The sequence below is a fragment of the Astatotilapia calliptera genome, chromosome 22 (assembly GCF_900246225.1).
Source record: "Astatotilapia calliptera chromosome 22, fAstCal1.2, whole genome shotgun sequence".
Taxonomy (NCBI): Eukaryota; Metazoa; Chordata; class Actinopteri; order Cichliformes; family Cichlidae; genus Astatotilapia; species Astatotilapia calliptera.
In genome coordinates, this window is record NC_039322.1 from 3,430,867 (window position 1) to 3,455,831 (window position 24,965).

At 42.5% G+C, this 24,965-nt stretch overlaps 1 protein-coding gene across 7 annotated transcripts; it reads right to left on the reverse strand.

Annotated features, from left to right (window-relative positions):
- Positions 1–1,348: 1,348 nt before the first annotated feature.
- iffo1a (intermediate filament family orphan 1a) lies at positions 1,349–24,431 on the reverse strand. Of its 7 annotated transcripts, none has more exons than XM_026156493.1 (10): positions 24,338–24,431; positions 22,912–24,004; positions 13,558–13,618; positions 12,678–12,773; positions 12,249–12,389; positions 11,989–12,173; positions 11,773–11,890; positions 7,147–7,236; positions 6,756–6,886; positions 1,349–4,281 (listed from the first exon to the last, which is right to left on the reverse strand). In XM_026156493.1, exons 2-10 carry the CDS (start codon positions 23,874–23,876, stop codon positions 4,128–4,130), a joined length of 1,941 nt encoding a protein of 646 aa, XP_026012278.1. In that variant the 5' UTR covers positions 23,877–24,004; positions 24,338–24,431; the 3' UTR covers positions 1,349–4,127. The 7 variants fall into 7 exon arrangements, with proteins under 7 accessions (XP_026012278.1, XP_026012277.1, XP_026012276.1 ...); XM_026156492.1 differs by having other exon boundaries at positions 11,989–12,176; XM_026156495.1 differs by lacking the exon at positions 1,349–4,281 and adding an exon at positions 6,982–7,052 and having other exon boundaries at positions 6,789–6,886; positions 11,989–12,176.
- Between the last annotated feature and the right edge of the window lie 534 nt (positions 24,432–24,965).

The following is a 24,965-nucleotide window of genomic DNA, read 5'->3' on the forward strand; positions in this document are numbered from 1 at the left end:
AAATATATTTGAAGAATTAAATGTTTTACAGAATTCAAGCTGTGTGCAAAACAGTAAAGTTTTCATGTCTGTGGTATGTTAGCTGAAGGTAGCGTGGGTTGTCACCTGACCAATACTGAGCAAAGTGAGGTGAAAATCAAACGCCCCTCCGTTAATCAGACGTACAGGTGGGGTAACTGTTTCCTGCTGCTTCTGTTTGGTTTGACTGCAGCGAGGTATCCGGTGTTTTCTGTCCTCGGCGTCTTTATGTGAGTATTTAAATGTCTTTTTCTGCTTTTCCTTTTACTCACACTGTGCGGCATAACTGCGCTCTTTTTCTGGATTTTCCGATTTTTTTTCCCCACATTTTTCTAAAGTCGAAAATGTTGGGTTTAGATTTTCAGGTGGCTGTTTTTTTGTCACTCTTCAGCAAAATTGCGTGATTTCTTAACTTTAAAATGGTTCATTTTTACCTTCATCTCCACTGGTTTCTGTGCTTTCCCCCCCTGGACTTTGTGCACACTGCACAGCATTGTAGTGCATAGAGTGCATAGCTATTAGAATAATTTCCACTTGATTGATTTCTTTTTTGAATGGAAAAGTTCTGCAATGGCAAACACCAAGAAAAAGAGCAAGTCATGAGTGGATCCTGCTTTTGAACTTTGGGCTTGTAAAGACAAACTGCAATGTCTCTGAAGGAGTGAAACGTCTAATCTGAATACAAAGCATTTATTTTTTAAGCGTGTGCTTCTCTATACACATTTCAGACTAACAGTACAACTGATTAGTGTTTAATTTGAATACATGTAATTTCAGCCCAGTTAATCCACTGAGATCAGACACTGAGATCAGACTTGTGTAAGCAAATTATATCAAAAGCAGTCCTCTCATCCAAAACGCTTCTTCAGATCTAAAACCTGAAGGAGAAACCAGGTATTTTCTGGTGAGGTTGTGACCTTGGACATCCGCACAGCTGCTGTCATCGTGTAGATCAGGGTGTCAGGATGTGACTTTCATCTGTAAAAGGCTCTGTGGATGATGATAGCAGGTGTTGTAGCCCACCTCCTCTGTTCACTAACACGAACAGCCAGAAAAAAACACCAAATGTTGCACAGTGGATAATAAAGTGACGACAAAACTTCCTCTAAATGGAAGAACAAACGGTGTGAAAGACAAAGATAACTTGGAAAAGTTTCGTACTGAGAGTCGATCAGAACAAAAGAGGAAGTTTAAAAAAATTCTCGAGCTTTTTGAATTGATGAAGTTTTTTTATATGAATATGTAAAGTTTGTTTGTGTAGAAGTTTATTAAAACAAAACCTTTCATTGATGAGTGAACAGAGTAGCTACATGGGAACAAAACCAAAGAATTATGTTTCTTCAAAGTATTTTATTCTGCTCATCTTTTCATTTCATCAAACATACATACAGCTCTGTGCACCACACACTCAAACCTGAACCCCTGACAGCTCAAACACTCCGTTCATAGGTTTTCCTACAAATGGCTTCATCCTTCAGCTCGATTATTTGCTTTTTCTTTTTCATCCGAGTCACACTTTCATTCCTGTGTTTCCTGAAATGTTTAAATTCACGTTTCTCTCTCCACAGATTCCACTTACATTCAGATAATATAGATATGAAGCACTCGGCTAACGGAGCGTCTGCACTGTTTCCTATGGTGAGTGATAGCTTTGCTTTGAACGATAGCAGTTTGTTGCTTTTTCTCATCATTAAAGGAACAAAATGACTCTTTGCCCATTTCTCTCCCTGCACTGAGATCACATAAAAGAACAAAGATTTTAAATTGGATGTTTTTGATGTGCTCAGTGAAGAAAACTGGAGGTCAGGCTGTTCCTTTAATGGGTCTGTTTTTTCTCTGGTGAATATGGCCGGTTACTTAACAAGCAGACATTCAAGTAATCAAAGATGTGATGACATTTGAAGGAGTGAAAACATTCAAAGCATCAGCAAAGACAGAAGCACGCTCATATTTAAAGTCGTGATGAGGACTCTTTTCCTGCAGCATCCTGTACACGTTAGTTTCTTTTTGCTTTAAATCACATCTGGAGGCCTTTTTGCTCGACTTTTCTTACTTTACACCGATGCAGGCTTTATTGCTGAGACACTAACATTAGGTCTGATTTAGCTGAGAGCAACAGCAAGGCCACAAAAACCCACAAAAATAAAGTAAAAAATATGAATCGTTTCAGCCAAATTTACACCATGAAGCTTCCAGCAGCAGTACAACTTCAGCATTGGTATGTACATTAATTACAGTGTTTGTCCTTTACAAACTGTACACAGATAAACAAATAAACCAGAGTGACTGATCCTCATGTATGTCCCACCTAATGTGGCATCTTCATCTTTAAGACAAAATACCTCCCGATCCCAGAAAATCAAAGGCAAAAATAACATTTGTATTACACCTATTATTGCCTTGTTAATTAACAGTATTAAGAATAAATAACATAAAAAAAGGGAGTGTTACCTAAAGTGTAAGATTAAAGGGGGCCTTTTTCAATCATTTCCAGCTCTGTATTTGTTATTCTTGGGCTATGTCAGAGTAGCTCTGCATAATTCAGTTGATAATAATCCTTATTTGTCTCTTGTAGCTCATCCCCCTATTAGCCAACCGTCTTCTGATTGGCTGCCCCTCATAAAAAGACATACAAGTTAAACTGTGAACTGTGTGATAGGCTTCTGTAGGAGATATCAGGATATCCTCTCTCTATGACATCATACAGATCCACGAGTAGAAAAAAAAAACTGTCAGTCTAAACTTTAGTCCTGCGGGGATTACGTGGACGCCCTGATTTAAAAACATGTTTCATGTGAGCATTTGTTTAGGTCCATTTTAACATTATCCTAAAAATACTGAACTAATTCCAGATAGAATCTTAACACAGACACCAAAATACGTGGAAATGTACATTTTGCCACATTATTTAACTTAAAAAATATTTCTTCAAGACCGAGGTTTAAAAATGGCATTTCCACAATAAATCAGTTTAACTGTGATTTAACCTGGTTTTTAAAAACAGTATTACTGTCATAATATAAGAGTTTACCTTTTAGCATCACATCATCTGTAGAAAATGTGAGAAATCTAAATGGCATTTACTGTCAAACCGATCCTGTTTGCACCGTTTTGATGTTTTCAAACTGAGATGGATCTGGAGGCGAGAGAGAGGTCTGAAACCACAACTGTACAAAAGCTTACAAAACCCCCAAATTATCTATATTACTACATGTATATCACTACACAGTATCAAAATCTGTTCAAATATCACGGCTGATGTTACGCCGAGAGGAAAATGAAGTATTTTAACTCCAAACTGTAGTAAGGATCAGTTTTTACAGACAAACCAGGAGCAGAGCTTTTAATAAACTTCAAATTCAAGAAGAAGTACATATCAATAAACTTATGTAAGATTTCTGTAAGGTAAATATTGTGAAGGTTAAACCTTCAAAATGCCCCCACACCAAAAAAAGTCCTGGAAATCGGTTTAAGGCGAGCTGGTCTTTCACTGGATTTTTGTCTTGACTACAGTTAGAAAGAATCAAATTAAACGTGAGCTTTAACATTTTGAAGCTGCTGCTAATGTCAGTGTAATATAAAACCACTGCACTTTAATATGGAGCTGGAACAGTGAGCTGTGCAAACTGCTTTCTTTCTGCATTACAGCCTGTATGTGCGTCCTTTTAATCCTGCAGCGTTAGAGACATTTTACAAACAACGGTTTTGGTGAGCTCGGTGTGCAAATACAATAATGTAGCTCACAGGCATCTCATCTTTTCTTTAAAGTGCGGTAAAGTTTTGACCTCCAGATGTGCAGTTACAGCTGGTAACCATGTGAGGGCAGCACTCGCACACTCTATTACTATTGCTGCTTTTTTAATTAAAATGACTTCATATACTATAACTAATATTGCAAAGAAACTACAGGTTCATCAGTAAGGAGAAGCTCTTCTTCCTCAAAGCAGTAAAAACCTCCACGCTTGGCTCTGAATCTCCGGCTGCCATGTTGGCCTGACTTTACGATCAGTAAAAATCACACTGGAGACTTAAAATGTGACAGAAATCACAGAGACATGATTTTAGACGTGTGGAAGCTCTGCATTGTTCTTCCTCAGAGGAAGCGTGTATTAGGGTTTCCTCCAGGTCAGAGGTGGGATGGCGGCGTTGACGCCGCAGCAGGAGTCGCTGATCTCCGAGTCGGCGGGGAGCGCCGGCTTCTTCCTGTCCTTCTCCTCGCTGTCAGAGTCATCCACTGTCAGCGAGATGAGCGAGGTGGACTTCCTGTGATGAGGATATGAAGTTAATGCAGGTAAATTACAAAAAGCTGCACCTGCGACACCTTTTCTCCTTGTCAGCTCATCAAAAACCCAACCTGACCGTCGCAGGTTTGCCCGAGCAAACCTTACCAGCACAATTTCAGGATGAAGGTAGAGACCAGGTCCTTCAAGCCAATTGGTATTATTGCTCTCTGAATATAAACCCTCAGGAGTGGAGCTGAATCAAACACAATGACAGATTATTGAGTTCCTTGAAAATATTTTGATATCTCATCCCAGGACAGCAGATTAACAGGCCTGTAGAAACCATAGTTTTGCAGGAAGAGGGCTGATATTTACTTACAGCTTCTCATAAACACAGTACATAATATTCTTTAAATCATCGTGAAGGCGTCACAGATTTCAAAGCTTAAATATATGAGGGGAAAAAAGTTCAAGACACGCTTAGTTCCCAGTTTATTAGCAGAACAATGCTAAAAAGACTGCAGTGCAATACCAACATCCTCCCTAAATACAGTGGGGCAAAAAAGTATTTAGTCAGCCACCGATTGTGCAAGTTCCCCCACTTAAAATGATGACAGAGGTCAGTAATTTGCACCAGAGGTACACTTCAACTGTGAGAGACAGAATGTGAAAAAAAAATCCATGAATCCACATGGTAGGATTTGTAAAGAATTTATTCGTAAATCAGGGTGGAAAATAAGTATTTGGTCAATAACAAAAATACAACTCAATACTTTGTAACATAACCTTTGTTGGCAATAACAGAGGTCAAACGTTTACTATAGGTCTTTACCAGGTTTGCACACACAGTAGCTGGTATTTTGGCCCATTCCTCCATGCAGATCTTCTCGAGAGCAGTGATGTTTTGGGGCTGTCGCCGAGCAACACGGACTTTCAACTCCCGCCACAGATTTTCTATGGGGTTGAGGTCTGGAGACTGGCTAGGCCACTCCAGGACTTTCAAATGCTTCTTACGGAGCCACTCCTTTGTTGCCCGGGCGGTGTGTTTTGGATCGTTGTCATGTTGGAAGACCCAGCCTCGTTTCATCTTCAAAGTTCTCACTGATGGAAGGAGGTTTTGGCTCAAAATCTCATGATACATGGCCCCATTCATTCTGTCCTTAACACGGATCAGTCGTCCTGTCCCCTTGGCAGAAAAACAGCCCCATAGAATGATGTTTCCACCCCCATGCTTCACAGTAGGTATGGTGTTCTTGGGATGCAACTCAGTATTCTTCTTCCTCCAAACACGACGAGTTGAGTTTATACCAAAAAGTTCTACTTTGGTTTCATCTGACCACATGACATTCTCCCAATCCTCTGCTGTATCATCCATGTGCTCTCTGGCAAACTTCAGACGGGCCTGGACATGCACTGGCTTCAGCAGCGGAACACGTCTGGCACTGCGGGATTTGATTCCCTGCCGTTGTAGTGTGTTACTGATGGTGACCTTTGTTACTTTGGTCCCAGCTCTCTGCAGGTCATTCACCAGGTCCCCCCGTGTGGTTCTGGGATCTTTGCTCACCGTTCTCATGATCATTTCGACCCCACGGGATGAGATCTTGCGTGGAGCCCCAGACCGAGGGAGATTATCAGTGGTCTTGTATGTCTTCCATTTTCTGATGATTGCTCCCACAGTTGATTTTTTCACACCAAGCTGCTTGCCTATTGTAGATTCACTCTTCCCAGTCTGGTGCAGGTCTACAATACTTTTCCTGGTGTCCTTCGAAAGCTCTTTGGTCTTGGCCATGGCGGAGTTTGGAGTCTGACTGTTTGAGGCTGTGGACAGGTGTCTTTTATACAGATGATGAGTTCAAACAGGTGCCATTCATACAGGTAACGAGTGGGGGACAGAAAAGCTTCTTACAGAAGACGTTACAGGTCTGTGAGAGCCAGAGATTTTCCTAGTTTGAGGTGACCAAATACTTATTTTCCACCCTAATTTACGAATAAATTCTTTACAAATCCTACCATGTGGATTCATGGATTTTTTTTTTCACATTCTGTCTCTCACAGTTGAAGTGTACCTCTGGTGCAAATTACTGACCTCTGTCATCATTTTAAGTGGGGGAACTTGCACAATCGGTGGCTGACCAAATACTTTTTTGCCCCACTGTATGTATACCCAATAAAAAGTCTGGTATTGCTGCTGTCCAACCAGAGGTCAGCATCTGTCATTTCTATGGATACGTTCCAAACGTAGCACCAATCTCCTAATCTCTTTTTTTGCCCTTGATAGAAACACCAAAGAAAGGTGGGAAAGGGAATTTATGACTTTGGAAAAGAGAAGATCGGCGTGCTGAGAATCTGAACTAGCTCACACTAACACCATGACACTGGACGTCTGCCATAGTAAAACTACAATACCCAGGTCTTTGTTCAGCATGAGCTCTAGCCTGGTGTTTTGCACAGGTCATGTAAACAAGCACGACCAGTGAATCTAATAGAGTGTGTGTGTGTGTGTGTGTGTGTTACCTGTCTCCACTCTGTGTGATGAGCCTCCTGCAGGTCTCCATCTGGACATCCAGGCCTCTCTTCATTGAACACATCTCCATGTACTCGTGCAGGTGGCGGTTCATGTCGCTCTTCGCTGTGGCCAGTTCCAGCTGATGACGCACAGAGAGGCAGAAATGCTGACATTCCCACTGCTGTTTCATGACTGCTGCTAACTTTAAGGGGATCTTATTCTGTCTTTTCTTAAGTTTTAGTTGTGGTTATTTTAGCTTTTGGACAGTGAGGGGGAGACACATGCAGGCGATGTGTGGCAGGTCCCTGCAGCAGGGACAATTATAGGTATGAGAGTTGCCTCCAGCTCACTGTCCTTCTTCCCTTATTTAACACGTCCAACAGCACCTGACCTTCTCACCTCGATCTGGTCGATGGTCTCCTGGTATTCCTTCTCTCTGGATTTGAACAGAGACTCCGTGTCTTTGATCACTTCCTCAATGGACTCCTCCTGCAGAGAAAAAAGAAAAACGAAAAAGTCCAAGTTTGCTTCAGGTTTGACATTTTTCAGGGTCAAAGTCCAAATGTGAAAACTAGTCAACAGTCTCAATATATAAAGGAGTAGAAGATAATAGAAATAATAATATAAAATAATAAATATTGTTTTTCTGTGTGAAACTTTGACAAACGGCTTCTAGGTGCAATACTGCCACCCTGTGGCACTAGCAGGTCATTACACATTACAAAGATCATTACAAAGATAAATAAACCTTTTCTTTCAGAACTTAATGACTATTTCAAAATCAATACTGTCCCTGCAGGAACCCCAAAACATTAAGCACACAGCTGTTCATGGCTGAGCCTCCTGTGAGTGCTCAGCCAGACGTGTTTCCCTCTTTGAGATTTAACTGCATTAGATTAGTTCTGCTTCTAATAATCAGCCAGTCACAGCGTGAAGGCTGAGCACTCTTTACAACCACTGCTCTGCATTATTTTAATTATAATTAAGATTGAAATCACCAACAAATATATTTGAGTCAATATTGAAACAAAAAAGCAAACTGAATTTATTAGCTTCTATTAGCTGTGACCATCAGATTCTTAAAGGAGAGGTCAGAGGTCACACTTACAATCTTTACACACTACTTTCTAATGTATAAGTGGACAGTAAATGCTACACGTGTAAGAATAATTTCTTTTTGTCCATTTTCAATCAATAAATCAATGAGTTGACCTTGAAGAGCTTGAAGGACGTAAGCCAGATTTGAATGGATTTTTAACATGACCCTCCTCTGGACACCGAAGTTTTGAATTCACCTACAGCTTTTTGAGCTCTCATGTTTACAGACAGAATGACACTCAAAAAAGAACCTCATTGACTAATAAAAAGAATAATAAAAATAATAAAGGGATAATAAAAGAACTAGAAAGCGAAAATTTCGGAAGAAATTTTAAGTGTGCCTATGCCGCCGCTAATCAGTGTAGTTTGCCATTCAAACGGATACCGAGAGCAAAACTCAGCAGAGCAGCCATTCTCCACCATCAACTATGGTAAAACCAAACACCGCTCGCGCCTCACAGATGACAGCTTACAGTTTTGTGTAAAGATGAGGTGACTTCGTACAGCCCCGATTTGCAGACGCTGTGCACAGAGGTTCATAAGCAGACCCGACAATGTTTGCATGAACACGCTTTGAAGCATTGGGTTATGGACCACTTTTCACACATAGTTGCTGTACCCAAAAAAGCCGGCTGTAGCTTTTCATCTCACAGCCCGACACATACAAAAAAAAAAAAAACCGAGAGAGCACAGACTTTACGCCTGAGAGGCGTGATTGCAGATGCCGCTGAGGTGGGTCCACCTCCCCTGCAGCGGCACTGCAGACCACGGCCTGCCACACACATCAAACACGTAAAATAAATATTTATACACTTTTCATTCACTTTTTGTTTTTTGTTATTTTTACACAGTGTTCTGAATGATTAACAATGGTCTACAGCCAATCTTGTGTATTATTATACAAACTTTGGTTGTAAGATTCAGATAACTATTTAATAAAAGCTAAATATTTTATATGAGAGCAAGAAAGAAAAGTATATCTTTGTGTCCCCCTTTCCCTGTTAATGCCCTACCTGGCCCCCTGGCAAAAGCTTTGCTAGATCCGCCCCTGCACAGTTACCAGCTGTCAGCTACACAAAAAAAGGATCCTGGTGTTATTTGTCTCTCAGAAACAGTTCATAACTTCCCACGCAGTACAGTTATTGTAACTGTCAGCACAACGAAAATAAACCACACCTAAACTCTGTTTATATCTGACCCAAATAGAGTGCAGTTCATAACTTCTTACCTGAAATTCAGCCTCACGCTGCTTTCGGTTTCCCTTATCCACGATTGAGCTCCGCGTTAGCCACCACCGGTCGATCCGCGGCCGCCTCGCATGTTTCTTTCCCCGCATACGAGGGGAAAGAGACATACACCGGTGGCTAGCTGCCCTCTGTTGTAGCTCCGCGTCAGCCACCACCTCACGCTCCTGCCTTCGGTTTCCCTTATCCACGACTGAGCTCCGCGTTAGCCACCACCAAACAACTCAGTTATTTTTCCCACATCGACCAGCATCTGGACAACCACCTTTCACTGTTTATACCGTTACTAAAACGAATAAATGAATTATCGGCCCATATAAACGAAAAATAAGTCCAGCTGAAAAACAGTCTCTTGGTGAGCGATCGGGTGGTGAAACGAGTGTCAGCCACCTCACTGTAAGCCAAGCCCGGGTGCTTTTGAGCGAAGCAGCGCTAGCCGCGCTAGCTAGCCGGCTAGCAGCAACATCGTGAGAAAACTGTTGCTAATATGGGATGTTTTGACAAAACGAGCAGATATTTGACGTTTACACACCTACATTCTCACCTGAAAATATCTTAAAAGTTTATTTTGTGACCTAGAAACACAAATAAGAGGAATATATTAAACGAAATGGTGGCCGCCATTGTTTGACTCTGTAGAGGCGTGCTATGAATTGTGGGATATGGAGTTTTCCACCAAGCATACACCCTTGCGGTTACCGTAACTATTCAATGGTTCGCGCAACCTTAAAACTTCCAATGGTTCCTGAAGGCAGCGACGCTGTGCGCGCCGTTGATATTGTCGTCATTACGGTAATCCAAATACGGGTAGACAGGCCGTACCACTCCCGACATACCACTAGAGAGAGCCAACACACCACAAATGAAGTTTGAAATCTGTTTCTATGGGGCCAAAAGTTGAATCTTTCTCATGGGCCTAGAAATGGGCCAAAATTTGCACTAAAATCTAAATATTTAAAAAACTATAACAGTCATAAACACCAAAAGTCATAGCATACTAGTCCAGACCCAGCCGCACAAAAGGAAAAAGGAAAATAATAATAATAATAAATCCGACGAATAGTAATAAGTGTGCCTTTTGGCATAGGCACACTTAATAAATACACTGAATTAAAGAGGATTCATTGAATTAAATGTGTGAAGATGAGCTCTGCAGCTCTGTTTAGTTTCCTTGTTTCCTAACTAAGCGGGTCATTAACCTTGTTTAGTTTATCTGGTTAAAAGCAGCTTACAGGTCAGCAGGATGGACTCTGACGCGGCTGCAGACTAAAAACAGCTTGTCCACCAGGTCAGGTCATCCAAGTGGGACAAAATAACACTGCTGCTGACAGGAAACACCGAACACCTTCTGTTAGACAGCATGATGCTGCAGTGTCTTTAATCCATAATCCAACTTTTCAGGATGCTACTGCTCATATTTTATAAAAAATGTTTTATTTTTAGATAAATTCTAACACACACAGACAGCTGGATAGCATAGTAGTAGTATGACTACATGCCTTGGGAGCGGGAGTTACAAGTCTAATTCCCACCTGAGGCATCTGTATCCAGTAAGGGTCCCCCCATGCTAAGCAAGCCTACTGCAGAGAGATAACTATGAAGTCATAATGGATCAACAAGGTCCGCATCAGGTGTTGAGGAACCAGGGCACCCTGATGAGAACTGAGCTGTAGGTGCTTTTATGGCTAGAGACTACAACACACATGTTACGGCAAGGGGTCAGGGGGAGATATCATCACCCCCACCCCACCCGAGATTGGGTCCCTGATGGAAGAAGGATTGTTTAGTGTGTGAAGCTTGAAAGCTGGATCCTCCAGTAGCCGGTGACCAAGACTACATGAAGTACCCTCAGAAGCTCTACTAGATGATGTGAATGCAGCACTACAGACGATACCTGCCGAGACTAACCACCATCAGCATGGAGAGGGAGACTGGAGATGCTACCAGGCAGGGCGTATATGGAATGCCATAACCAAGTGGCTGGCATAGTATACAGAAACATCTGTGCTGAGTATGGGTTGAAAGTACTGAAGTCAAAATGCGAGACACCCCAGGGTGGTGGAGAATGACTGAGCTAAGATCCTGTGGGACTTCCAGATACAGACGGACAAAATGGTGGTGGCTAACCAACCGGACACAGTGGTGGTGGAGAAGCAGAAGATACACGGCCATACTGATAGCGAATAACAGCAACATCAAAACCAAGGAACGCGAGAAGCTAGAAAAGTACCAAGGGCTCAGAGAAGATGTGGAGGGGAAGGTCCCAGTGGTAACTGGTGCACTAAATGCAGTGCAGCTAGGTGAGTGGCTCCAGCAGATCCCAGGAACTACATCTGAGATCTCTGTCTAGAAGAGCGCAATCCTAGGAACAGCTAAGATACTGCAGCAGGACCTCCAGGCCTCTGGTAGAGCACCCGAGCTTGAAGGATAGACCGCCCGCAGCACACACGTTTGCTGCAGTGTTTCAACACTTCCAGGTTTAACTCTTTTATATGGAAAAGCATGAAATGTGCAGATGTTTTCTCATTTAAGCTAAATACTATCAGATACACAACATGTATTATATCCCGTATTACATACAGTATTATCACACTGTGCTTGGTTGTCTGTCAAGGGTAGAAAGCAAGGAGCATTTAATCAAGTTAAATCCTGTCAATGCCCGTGTGTGTGTGTGTGTGCGTACCTCTCCTTGTGGTTCCACTCCTAGTGTGTATCCTGGAAAATCTTCCCACAGGAGAAGAGTTTCTTCAGTTTCCTCCCAGGCCAGACTGTCACAGTCATCCTCAAACTCACACTCCCTCCTACACACACACACACACACACACACACACACACACAAGCTGTTTAAGCATCATTTCTGAAAGTTTCAGACGTTAAATAAAGAACAAAAAACACCTACAGCTGGTTCAGCATCTTCTGCATCTGCTCATTAATCTGATTGGCCGACGTGCTGCATGAATCCTCGCTTTTGGCCCCACCTCCCTCGCTCTCCGACACGCTGAGCTCGTCTCCGTCCCCGCCCTTCAATGACTGCCCGCTGTGTTTTCTGACCCGGCGGCTCAAAGTGGAGGGCGGCGTGGGCACCTGCTGCGTGGAGACGGGTTGGTTTGAAAGTTGCAGAAGACTGTGGTTCAGGACATTTTGTGGCTGTGGATCTACCTGGAAGATGTGATTCATGTCCTCGCAGTTCCTCTGCTGGGCAACGTCACAGAGGCGGGCGGTGATGTCAATCCGGCGGCAGATATCCATGTCCACCTTCATGGCCTTTTCCTGGATTTTAGTGTCCAGATCTGACAGGTTCTGACCCAAAGACAGAAAAGTTTTCATTTTAGTCATATTTCCTCTTGTTCTGGTAAATAAACACAAAGCTAACAATATCATGTTTTTTCTGTGTATTTTTTCTCTGTCTATAAAAGGGAAAAAAGAGCATTTCACCATTTAAAAAAAAAACCTTTGTCAGGATATGGACCAATCGAGCTTATGTGCACAGTCCCAGGCCGACACATGTAATTAGATGTAATTAATGCCTAAAAACTAAATGGATGAAGTTGTGACTCATTTCTTTTTATAAAGCTGTAGCAGACTCACGTTGCTGACGAGTCCTTTGAAGAGAACGAGCTCCTCTTTCAGCCGCTTCACCCTCAGAGCCAGCTCGTCCTGACACACCTCGCTCTCCTGCAGGTCCTACGAACACAAACATCTGTGGGTCAGATCAATCAGCTCTGCACAGGTATGCAAGTGTAAGACATCCGTGAGGTCTTTATGTCCACACGTGATGTTTTCTTCAACCTCAATCAAAAACTTGAAATGTTTTTTCAGCTCATCTCAATCCCATCCCATTCCTGGTGCTTTTTCTTGGACCCATAAGTTTTAAACCCACATTTCCTCCTATCTCCTTGTTCTCCTCTTTTTATTTAAAGTTTGAGCAGGTTATATGTTCTGTGAATGCAAACTCTAAGCCCTAAAAATATCTGTATATCTGATGAAGTGTTAGAACATTTAAAACATCTGAGGTTACATATCTAAGAACTTTTTAAGGATTTGTAAAAACCCTGGAACAGCTGTTTTCTCTGCTCTGTGCATTTTCAAAACAGAAATAGAAATAGTGGTCCAGCTTGATGCTGTATTTCCAACTCACACAGCCCAGGCCCCGCTCTCAAGCTGCTCACTAATATTAGGTGTGCTCCAGGTAAACTGAACTATCCCCAACTGAGAGGACAAAGTTTACCGAAGGACACACGTCTTACTTTAAGGATCAGAGAGAAGTATGTAAAAACAGTTTTACCAGCTTCATGAAAATGACACGAGCTAAATTTGCACTGATGTGCTGATGCTTCAGCTTCAAAAAGCTGACTATCATCAGACCCGAGTTCATGATGAGAAGCTGACTGTGTCGGTAAAACCAAACACTTTTAAAATGAGAAACATTTAATCTGAACACAAGCTAATATTTTTATGTCAATTTTACCTCCTCGAGTTCAGCCACCTTCTCCTGCAGGTCCATTCTGGCTGTGTACTCTTCCTCCCATCTGCAAACACAAGCAGAGCAGACGTCTCACACAGAGTGAAGCACAGAAACTCTCTGAAGCAGACAAACACGTTTACGTGTGACAAAATAAAATGCAATAACACTAGAAAAAAAAAGTGAGTGCATTCATACTCCACAAAGCATTACCACGGCCATCAGCTGTTTAGTTTAAGCAACACTTTCCTACAGAGTTTAACTCCGCCTACTGTGTCCCACAGTCAGAAGACTGAGCCACCTTAGCTGATGATGAGCAGCTCTACCTGAGCTCCTCGCCTGATCTCTAAGACTGAACTCAGACACTCTTTGGAGAAAACTCATTTGCACTAAACGTCCTCATGAGTAGTACTGAGCACTCAGTCGACAGCTCACTCTTACACTGGGCTCCTTGGTGGCGTTCGCCTGCCCCTGATCGCAGTCTCTCATCTCCTGACTCAACTTACTCCACCTCCACCACCTTCAACTGCAGCTGGTGACTTCTTTGGGAAATACAGTTTGATTTTGTGTGTGTGTTAGCTGACGTCACAATAATTAGTCTGTCAGGTTACCGTGGAGATTTTTTCAGATGGATTGAAACAGGCGATGAATTTTCGCTTCTTTATCTTCATGTCTGCAGCTTTAAGGCAAAAACCTTCATGATCACCTGACACAGACCCACACTGTGCAGCATCATGGCCCCTCCCAGCTCCACCGCTGTCATTACTCAGCATGTGTTACATAAGGAGAAACCAAGAAGTGTGCATTTGGAGCATGAAGGCATGAAGAGCACGCTGCAGTCACTACAAACAGAGAGCAGGACGACCGGCTCATATCTGGTTCCTGTGTTGTGGTGCGATGCCTCTTCTGCCTCATATAAATACGACCTCAGGATGATATTAAAAGAAAAATGGTTTGTCTTACTATTAGCACCACCATGTAATAAAGTCAGACAAAATCCGATTATATTCAATAATATATATTTTTTTTTTCTGTTTTTTTTTTCTTTCTTTCTTTTTTTGCCTGTCCCGTTTGGTTCTTTTGCATCAGAATTATTGTCTAAAGGCGAAGAAAGATGCCCAACAGATTTACTTTACCAAATTGACCATCCCAGCCTTGCCGTAATGGTCTATTTGATTCACCTTTTATTGTTTATTTTATTTATTTTTTTATTTTCACTTGCTAGATACGGGACAGACTTGAATGAGGAAAAGAAAAGGGAGAAAGGAAGAGGGGAAAAAACATCAGAGAAGAGGGACGGGGATAAAGGGCAAAGAAACAAAAACCAACTAAATAAGCAGACAAAAAAATAAATAAATAAATAAAATAAAAAATATACATATATCAATCACCTGGATCATCTGTTGAGAAAGAAAAAAGAAAACAAGCAGAAGAAAATGAGAGCAATACAATAAACAACATCACGATGATCTATGTGAATATAACAGGAAATACTAAATATTAAACATTATTGTGCAGCACATAAGATCGACAGCGCACAGTGTGCTTTGAGGTAGGAGCCAAAAAGGGTGTAGTTTGTGTGTGTGAGCACCTGTGTGTACACCTGTGAGCATGGACACGCTTGTTTTTAAAAGGTTCCTTCACGTAATGATCTGCTAGAGGGTATATTCAATAATATTCAACCATCTCTCCTGATACGACACTAAAGCTTAATGTATAGTATTGATCGGATGTCTTTGCACTCATTCCTCACATATGTAAAGTAGCATGAGATCAGAGGAAGCTTCTGAAGACCTCAAAAATAACTGTGACAAGAAACCCTTCTGGATGTGGACCGATCAGTGGATTAGATAAAGCTGATATACGATAGCAGGACATATGGTCTAATCTGTTTTAGATCATGAAAGTTTAAACTGGGGTAAAATCTCTGCAGTCACATGTATCACATGACTTCCTGAACAGCTGATCAAGAGAACACACCATCAGTGCAACACAAAGTCAGTTAAACTCCAGGGTTATTATTCTGCACTGTCAGGAAGCATAAACCATTGTGAGTCCATTCGATCTGCTTTGGTGCCAATGACAATGACAACAGGTGCTCTGGAGAGGCACCAACAAGCCAACTCAAAGCCTGAATGTTAACTATGAAGCAGCTGGTGTGTTTCAGCTGCAACGACACGAGTCAGTGTGACAGAGATGCTCAGATATGAAAACCAGAGAGAGCGAGCTGCTGTCCTCGCTCTCGTCTGTTTGCCAGTCCTAACACGCAGCTCTGCAGTGAGGCTGCTGGTGGTCGGTGTGTTTGACTGATTAAAGACACAGCAGCTGGTGTACCTGCGCTGACGTCCTAACTGCTGGGTGATGCAGACGCTTCGTAAACCGTTTACCGTTTACTTTTTAAGAATGAGCCCAGGCCACTGCGCTGCACTCAGATGTGACGTCAAAGAATTTGAAAAGCCCTCTGCAGTAACGACGCAGCTCGTTTGATCAAACCACCTGAAACCGACTTGTTCTCAGAGCGAGCCAATATCGACTGAAAGGCTCAGAACCATTTAATACTGATTTCCTTTAAGTGAGACTGTGATCTTTATCTCCAATGAGGTTTTAGCTGCCGACCTTCATCAGAGCTGGGCAATACTGTGAATGTGAATTTCACCATCCTCACACTGAAGTTACATCTGCAGAGGTCGTTGTTCTGTCCTTAGAGAGAGCATCAGTGACACACGGGCAGAAAACACCTCAGTAAACAGCAAACTGCAGCTCTGTCATTTATTTATAGATGCAGAAGCCAAAAAGTAAAATCACCATGGCTGCAGCATCACACAGCAAAGCTGCTAAATATTAATCAAGGTGAACGGCACCTGGAGCAAAATCAAGCTCACCAACAAAGTGATTTTAAAACTGTTCCAATTTCAAAGAGACAAAGAGAAAAATGAGAAGTTACACAAAGCTTGTGACAAAAAAAAAAAAAAAAAAAAAAATCACAAAAACATCCTTGTCAAAAGTGGCAAACATCGGATTTACTCTGACCACCTTAAACATGCTGACATCTAAAAACTATGCTAAACTGACCTACAGCCTGTGGAAAAGCAAACTGCTCGACCTACAATCTCCTGACCTCTTTTTACCATCTCATCATCACACAGTGGATCTCCTTATAAAGTGTGACAACACCTACAACAGGTTCACAAAAACCTAAAAAAACTACCTAGTACACATTTAAATGAGCAACTTTTCCTGAAAAAAACGGGACGTTTGCACCTCACATACAGTTATAAACTCATCAGCACCCTCTTTAGTTCAGCTCTAATCAGCCAATGCATTTGGGCATGCAGACATTATCAAGACGATGCCCTGAATTTCAAAGGAAAAAGCAGTATAAGGAGGAAAGGTGATTTAAGTGACTTGGAACGTGGCATCGCTGTCGGTGCCAGTTGGTCTGAGTATTTTAGAAACGGCTGACCCACTGGGAATTTCCCACTACGGTTTATAAACCGTTGAGGAATATTTCAAGCACCTTGTTGAATCTATGCCATGAAAACAAAGGCAAAACAGGGTCCAACCCAGTACTAGGAAAGGTACCAGTATACCTAATAAAGTGACCAGTGAGTGCAACTTATAACAGTTAAAGGGAGATAAACAGTGACACACACTCTTCCTTAAATCTTTCCCCTTTAAAGATGCATGTGACGACCTTCCTGTACCTTTAATGATGAGGTTCTGACACGTCAACAAAGACGTGATTTGACGGCCATGAGAACAGTATGTGCACAATGATGGCTGCACAGGCAGCGTCCACCCTGAAAAAGTTTGAATGCACATCCAGTCATGTTGTTCAATAAGCAGGCTGAAATAAACAGAAACTGCTTAGAGCAGAAAACTGCTTCAAGGGTTAAACCTAACAGGCTCTCAAGGAGTAAAGAGTGAAGACATGACACTATCAGGAAACCTGCGTCTGTATGCAAGGTGATGCTATCTCGCTCTCCTCCAGCACACAAAAAAGTATGAGTCACTGACATTTCCTGCTCTCTGTTACAGAGTGAGCGATTAATGCCAGAGGAGATAACACAACAGTGTCAGTGTGTATTTATGTGCAATATGTGGCTGAAAATCTGCAGATGTTTGATCTGGTCTGACCAGTGAAAGCACATCAGCTCACATCATCTCAGTAACGCTGTTTGGGAGAAAAACCTCCCAACCCGGTGTCAAATAAACTGCCCTCATATGCAGCCTCTATAATGTCACCAGTGCTTCTGGACCGCACGTTTTAAAGACTCAAGACTGCCATTTGGGTTACCACCATGTTGGATTTCGTTTGTTGGAGCCAGAGATTGGGACACGATGGTGGAGTGCTAAAGCATGATTTGCCAGCTCCATTCATAAACTGTACAGCTGCATTCATAGACTTCCTGTTTGAACTTCACTCTTGCAGTCAGCCTCAAGTGGACAGTAGAGGAAGTGCAGTTATTGGCACTTGCACACAGTCAGCTTTATTGTTTTAACCCTTAGAGTTTACTCAACATCTGATTGGATAACTTCCCAGATACGGGGAGTAGAATTAATGCTGTTCTTATTAAATGGCACGCTCAGCCATCCATACGTGTCTGCATACTTTTAACTTCTATTAATCATTATTAATGTTTGCAAAAAGCAGAACGTCGGAGAAAGAAACCCGAGCATTTTGCAGCTGTGTAGTTTGGAGACGAGCTAATGATGACGACAAAGATGTTGATGTCAGCGCCTCTCTGACGCTGCAGAAGCTCGCCTCGGACACACTGGGTGGGGAGGTGGGGAGTGCAGAGAGGGATGAGGAGTCAGCGAGGACAGAGAGACTCAAAGAGGAAGACCGGGCAGAGTGAGAGCATTTAGAAATGGAGAAATGTAATAAGATGCCAGACGCTGAGAGGGAAGCAGAGGGTAAAAAGATAAAATGGAGAGAAGGAAGAGAGGGAGGTGTCAGGTGGAGTGACATCACTGCTGGCAGTCACAGGCCGGTGCTGCATTGCAGGTACCAAAACAAGACCCGGCAGGGAGGAGGAGGAGGGATAGAAAAAAAAGGATCAAACAGGAGGAGGAAAGAAAGAAAGGAGGGGATGACTCATGAGAGAGAAAAACAACAGCTCATCTTCAACTTGTCCCCAGACAGCGTGTCCCTGCAGACACACATGAAGCTGAACGTGTCACATGAAAGGGAAACTGAAGACCTTTATCCTCACTGGAAAGAAAATCAGTCAGCTCAGGAAGAATATTGTTATGTATTTGTAATTCTGCTTTTTGAGTGAATTTTGGTGTTTCTATGCTCAACCCATGTAACTGCGACACAGTTTTGCCAGCAAGGAAATAAATAAAAGAAAGACTTTCACATTTGTCCGTCAGAGCTGCATCGATTCAGGCTTTTAAAGGGCTCTCCATGGTAGATAATTAAACTTGCAAAGAACATTTGTAAAATAATATATAAAAACCCTCGTTAGCTCCCTGCACACAAATAAAAGTCCTGATTAGGAGGATGGAAGGGTTTAGGATTTTGTTTTTCTTTGATTGATTTACTTTTGCTTTTCCTTACTGGCGAGGCTCCGATACCAAAAGCTATCAGGTTAGGTTACATCTTTGACAATGAGGTTTTTAGTTCTGAACACCAAAATCTACTCGCTAAATTTAAACAGCTAACCGTGGTTTGGGTTAAATTATTCCCCTTTGCAACGTTAACCCAGCACACTGAAAAATGTTGCATTTAAGTTCCACTGCACTTAAATGTGGCAACAAAGTGTCTTTTCAAGTATCTCAGGAGTGGCAGTCCCACATTAATACCCAAACCAAGCACGTCGTGTTTAATATGTCTATAAACCATTCATGTCAGATTTTTGTTGATGAACTTGCTGCTTTCTGAGTTTCACTTTCATTTACTTCATTAAACGTTTGAGCTCTCACCTAACCTTTTACTTTATTGTGCTCCAGAGTAGCGAATGCTTAAGGACACCGGAGTAATCATCTATCCTGTCATGACAAAATGACTGAAAACATGTTAAAATGATTCAAACTGGTGCCCGCAAATTTTTAAATCGTTTCTATCTGCACGTCACTCTCAAAGGTCTTAAAAAGACAAGAATTTAATGTAATTTAGTGCAGTGCAAAAACTAAAAGCTCAGCAGTATCTGAACATCACAGGTCAGGGAGTCACTGCTGTTGAGTGAAATCGATGTGACTGAAGGTCTGTCATGCCGAGGCCTCCTGCCTCAGCAGGCTGATGCACAAAGCAGTGAGGTCAGTGCTTTTTCAGCATAAAGCAGCGGTGCAAAATAGTGTTTCAATGTCTTTAAGAGGGGAACAGGTCAGCAGTGAAACTGTTTTTTTCTGTGAGCTGTACAACAAATCTACTGCCTAAAAGAAACCACGACTGCAGAAGATTAGCAAAAACGCAGGTAGCGTTGAAGCACCCTGCTCTGCACCAACTACATATTTCCCCAGGGTAATGAAAAATAAGATGTCGTAAAATTACATGTAAATTGTGATAAAGCTCATAAAAAGATCCAAGTAGTCCTCAAAATAAAGCAGTGACTGGCACCAGAGTTCACTGATTAATCCAGAGAAATAAACAGCTGACAAATGAAGGCAAAGCACTTTCAGATTTTATGACTCAAACAGTGTTTCTGCGGAGTTTTGCAGCACTTTTAAAAAGCGACCGACTAAAAACATCCTGTAAAGCAGCCCTGCTCATTGATCAGCAGCATCGCCCTCGCTGACCCCGTACAGCCAGAGACATTAATGGCAGCGCCCATCCTCGCAGGGTGACTTATGACTGCACTTAAATATAATAACTATCAGGTTTCATGTTTTTCTGACCAATCAATCACTGCAGAGAGGAACAGGAGCCAGCTTGGTGATCGGGTCGGCCATTTTCTTACTCAGCTGTACCTTTTCACTATTTTTCATCTAAGATATCAGTGGTGCTTTTATCTGTATTTGGAAACCAATACTTAGCTTTGTTTAGTAGTAGAAATGTAATCAGTTTTACATCGATGATGAGTTTCTTTTCCTCCTAACAAAAGGGCTTCAAATGATGTCTTATTTACTTTGAATTAAAGATGAGCAGCATTGGTGTTTTCTTGGTATCAGAGGGCAGGTGCTGCTGCTGCGGCCCGTCATCAATATTTTGTGGTTTCAGGTCGATATGATTCTGAGAAAAGGAGTCAGACGACCCTGAAACACTCAGAGTGATGCTTTCATCTTTTACTACATCCTTCTGTTTTTTTACCCTCAGCTAAACAGACAAAAACTATCAGGAATTTCTCAACTTTCAATAAACCGTATGTTATCTTATACTTTGTTGTGTTTCTGTTTTAATATGGAAATCTCACATCAAGTGACAGTAAATCATATCATCAAAAGAATTTGGAAATCTCCGTGCACAATGGGCAAGGCTTAAAATGTGGACTGGATGCTGGATCTTTGGGTCATTGAGTGGCACTGCGTTAAAAGCAGACATTAATTCTGTGATGGAAATCACAGCAGGGGCTCAGGTACACTCCCAGAAATCACTACCTGTGAGCACAGTTCAATCTGGGTTAAATCTCTGTCATGTACAGAGAAAGACACATCCAGAAACACTGCTGCCGTCTTTGGGTCAAAGCTCATTTAACATGGACTGAAGTAAAGCAAAACAATCCAAATGTGGAATTCTATTTGGAAAGCATGGATGCTGTGTCTGCAAACTAAAGACAAGAGAGACCATCCAGCCTGGCACTCAGAATCTTTGTCTGCATCTCTGACAGTATGGGGGCGCATTAGTGCCGATAAGGCACTGGCAGCTTGCCCCTTTGGAAAGGCACCATCGATGCTGAAAGGTATATACAGGTTTTAGAGTAACATGTGCCCCTATTCATTTTTCCCCAGGGAAGGTCTTGGATATTTCAGGAAGACAATACTAAATCTGCATTAAATACAACAGCATGGCTCTGCGGTAAAAAAGCCCGAGGTTGAACGACCTTCACCAATGAAAACATGTGGACAATCATAAAATGGAAAATAGGATAAAGACGACCCAGGACTGTTGAGCAGCTAGAATCCTGTGACAAGAACAGGACAGCATTCCTCTCCAAACCGTCCAGCAGCTGGTCTCCTCAGTTCACAGACAGCAGAGGGGTAAACACAACCCTCCCTGAACGTTTTTGAGACGTTGTGCTGCCATCAAATTCAAAATGATCTAATATTTTTCTTGATATGCTAAATTTTCTCAGTTTAAACCTTTGATATTTTTCTCCATTCATGTGTGTTTTTGATATCTGCAAAGCACTGTTTTTATTTACATTTTACACAGTGTCATTTTTTAGAAACTGTGGTTGTAGAAACTGAGTCACCTTTTACTGAATGCTGAATATCAGTGAGTGCATTTGTCAGTGAAGAAAGACACACATGAACCACAGCAACATGAAAAAGAAAAAAGTTGATTTAAATCACATCTGAAAACATATTTTTATAAACTAGTTCTTTGTTCATATTGTGTCTTCTGGGCTTTTTGTTGTTTTACTAACTGCCTGATGTTATTGCAATGTTTGATATCTTTTATTTGTTAAGGAAAATGTGTATTTTGCATTTTGCATTCCTATTTTCTTGTTCTTTTCACTCAGCTTCACTGTAAGTTTGTTCTTTCACTGTAGCTCTTGGGTGTAGACCTACTGAAACTGAAACTTGCACCACGCACTGACATGGAGCCAAAGGTTTGAGGTTTTGAAGCAAACTGCAACTTTCATTATTACGCTGCTATTTCTGGGAATATCACTTTTGATGGTTTGAAGTACTTTGTAAACTCAGCTTCAAAGGTGCTGCATAAATAATTTCTATTACCTGAATCACTGCTTCTTTTGTGTGACCAAATTGCGTTATTATTTTATACAAATCTGTTGCTGCAATTGTAAATTTAAAGCAAATTGTTATTTTTCTTTAATTTTATTAAGATTAAAAAATACATTAAAAAATGAGCTATTGTTTTATAACACAGTTTTATTATTTTTTTTATTATTTTGTGAATTACAGCTATTATTTAACTAAGAGTTCAACAGAACCACTGATCCCATGGCCAAGGTCTATTAGACAAGTATAATAGAGAAGTTGATCTGCAGTTGCTGGCCCAACTGGACTGTTTGGAACCTGACGATATGCTCAGTGATGCAGAAGAAATCTCTGAATGTCTAAGCAGCCGAATCCTTAATCTCCAAGACAAAAATCAGACCCATGATGTCATAAACCACCTGTAATCAGCCACCTGTGCACGCACACTCACGCGAGCACACACACACACACACACACACCATGGTGAAAACTCCACATCACAGGTAAAGCATCTTATCACCCAGCGCCCCTTACCTCCTTTTATATTCATCCCTTTCTCTCTTCACTTTAGCCAGCACGTTGTACAGAGCCCTGATCTCCGGCGTGATGGTGTCGATCTGGACTCCAACGCCGTCCGGGTGCGTCCAGGAGACCCCGGGCCCCGTGACGCACGACTCCCTCCCGGTGCCAAAGCGGCGGGTGTGGTTGAAAGACCAGATCGTCCCGGGGAGGAAGCGAGGTGGCGGAGGAGGGGGAGGTGGGGGAGCGTTGGAGGTGTTTGTCCCGGTGTGGGTGGAGTACTTCTCGTTGATGTTGGTGATGGTTTTGGTTGGGTCCATGGGACTCAGAGCCGGGCTGATGGAGAAGCCGGAGGTGGTGAGGTTGGAGTTTGAATCCGTGCTCAGGTATTTGTTGTCAAACAGAGGAGGGGGGTTCAAGGTGGGGGAAAGGAGGCCTCCGGGCAGGTAGGCAGAATTGTTGGCGTTGAGGAGCGGGATGAAACCCGGCCTTGGAGGGATAGGCCCGATGAATCCGGTCTGGACTCCTATGTCTTTGGTGAGGGGCTTCTGGTGTCCATCGCCCCCGCTGTTGCCCTCCAAAGCCTGCTGCAGCTGCTTCTCCAGCACCTTGTTCCTGCGCTCCAGCTCGTGCACTTTGGCCAGAAAGCAGCGGAAGCGCAGGTTCAGGGTCTTCAGCACGCTGATGTTGGAGCCCAAGTCGTTGCGCAGAGCCGTGGCCGCCGGGGGGACGCGGTGCAAGGGGCTGCTCAGGTGCAGGTAGGCGAGGCCCGACGGTGGCAGAGCGCCCAGGTCCAGCCCGGACAACCCATCAAGCCCGAACCTGCCGTGGTCCCCCAGGAAGTAGCCCGGGTCTGGGATGGCGGAATCTGTTTGGCTCGGCATTTGGGGATGTTGCTGCTGCGGTGCCAGGAAACCGCTCTCCTCCAGGACCGGATTCATACTAGAGTAGGAAAATCTGAAGTGCTCGAAATCCGGCATGAACCCAGACTTTTATAGATTCACTCGGAGAGGCAATTTAATATATTTATGATCCCAAAGTGGAACTTGGCCCAGCAGCCTCTTCTCGATTACACCCGATGACCCTCTTTATGCGGAGGAGCTGTGCGCTGAAAGTCAGAGGATGCGTTTTAAAATGATGCTTTAAGGGCCCAAAATGGCAGCAAAATGATCAAATCCAAAACGAGCACTGCAGTAAAGCTGTGTGCGCACAATGGAGCATAAAACTCGTAAAAGCAGATACACCACTGCACCCTGCAGCAGAATTACGGTAAACTTTTAGGCAGGACTAATTTCTAAAGCGAGATAGAGCCGCGATGCGCACTACCAAAACGTGATTTCTCTTAATTCAAGCACTGGAGGGGGGGAAAAAAAGAAAAAAAAAAAACCCCATCACGCTAAATAAATATTACTTTGCCTTTATGAACATTTATGCAACGTACCTACAGTCCGAGGTGTAAACGCCGACTGTGGCTCCAGGTAATCAGGCGAAGTCAGTGAATCAGCGGTGCGACACAGACCAGGAATAAACAAGCGAGTGACTGCGGCTGCAGCTTACCGTACTCATTCTGAAAGCAGGACACCAAGACGTTTCAACTACAGTAATAACCGGACTAAAGGAGCATCTACTTAAACGTAAATGAAAGCATTTTGGTATAAATACCAACAACCGAAGTTTAGAGCTCCTCAATTAGCCAAAATTCCTTTAAAATAGTTTAACAAGCACACAAATCTGAGAGAAAGCTAGCGCCAATCTGCGCACTTGTTTACAGAGATGACACTTATAGAAACTAGACTGTTTGAACAACTCCAGATGCATTAACGACCTTCCAGCAGTCAGACTACAAATGCATTTCAACTTTATGCAAAACCACTTTGGTGACATGGAGAAAACTAAGCACATTATAGAGCCAGCTCACGTTCAGTTACAACCAGCGTTTGTCAACTACACTCATTACACATGTCAGGTGTTTCCATAGTCACAAAAGTGACTTTTACAGACTAGATGTCATTGAAGGGCTGGATTTGTATGAAGAAGCCAGTCTGGACAGGTCTAATGCTACACCTGTC

Excerpts from the sequence above, each read along its gene's own strand:
- iffo1a (XM_026156491.1), bottom strand. The coding sequence starts at position 23,876 with ATGCCGGATTTCGAGCACTTCAGATTTTCCTACTCTAGTATGAATCCG. Across the intron at positions 13,619-22,911 it reads AGGGATGAATATAAAAGGAG|ATGGGAGGAAGAGTACACAG; the intron begins GTAAGGGGCGCT and ends TTGTGTTTGCAG. Across the intron at positions 12,774-13,557 it reads AGGTGGCTGAACTCGAGGAG|GACCTGCAGGAGAGCGAGGT; the intron begins GTAAAATTGACA and ends TTGTGTTCGTAG.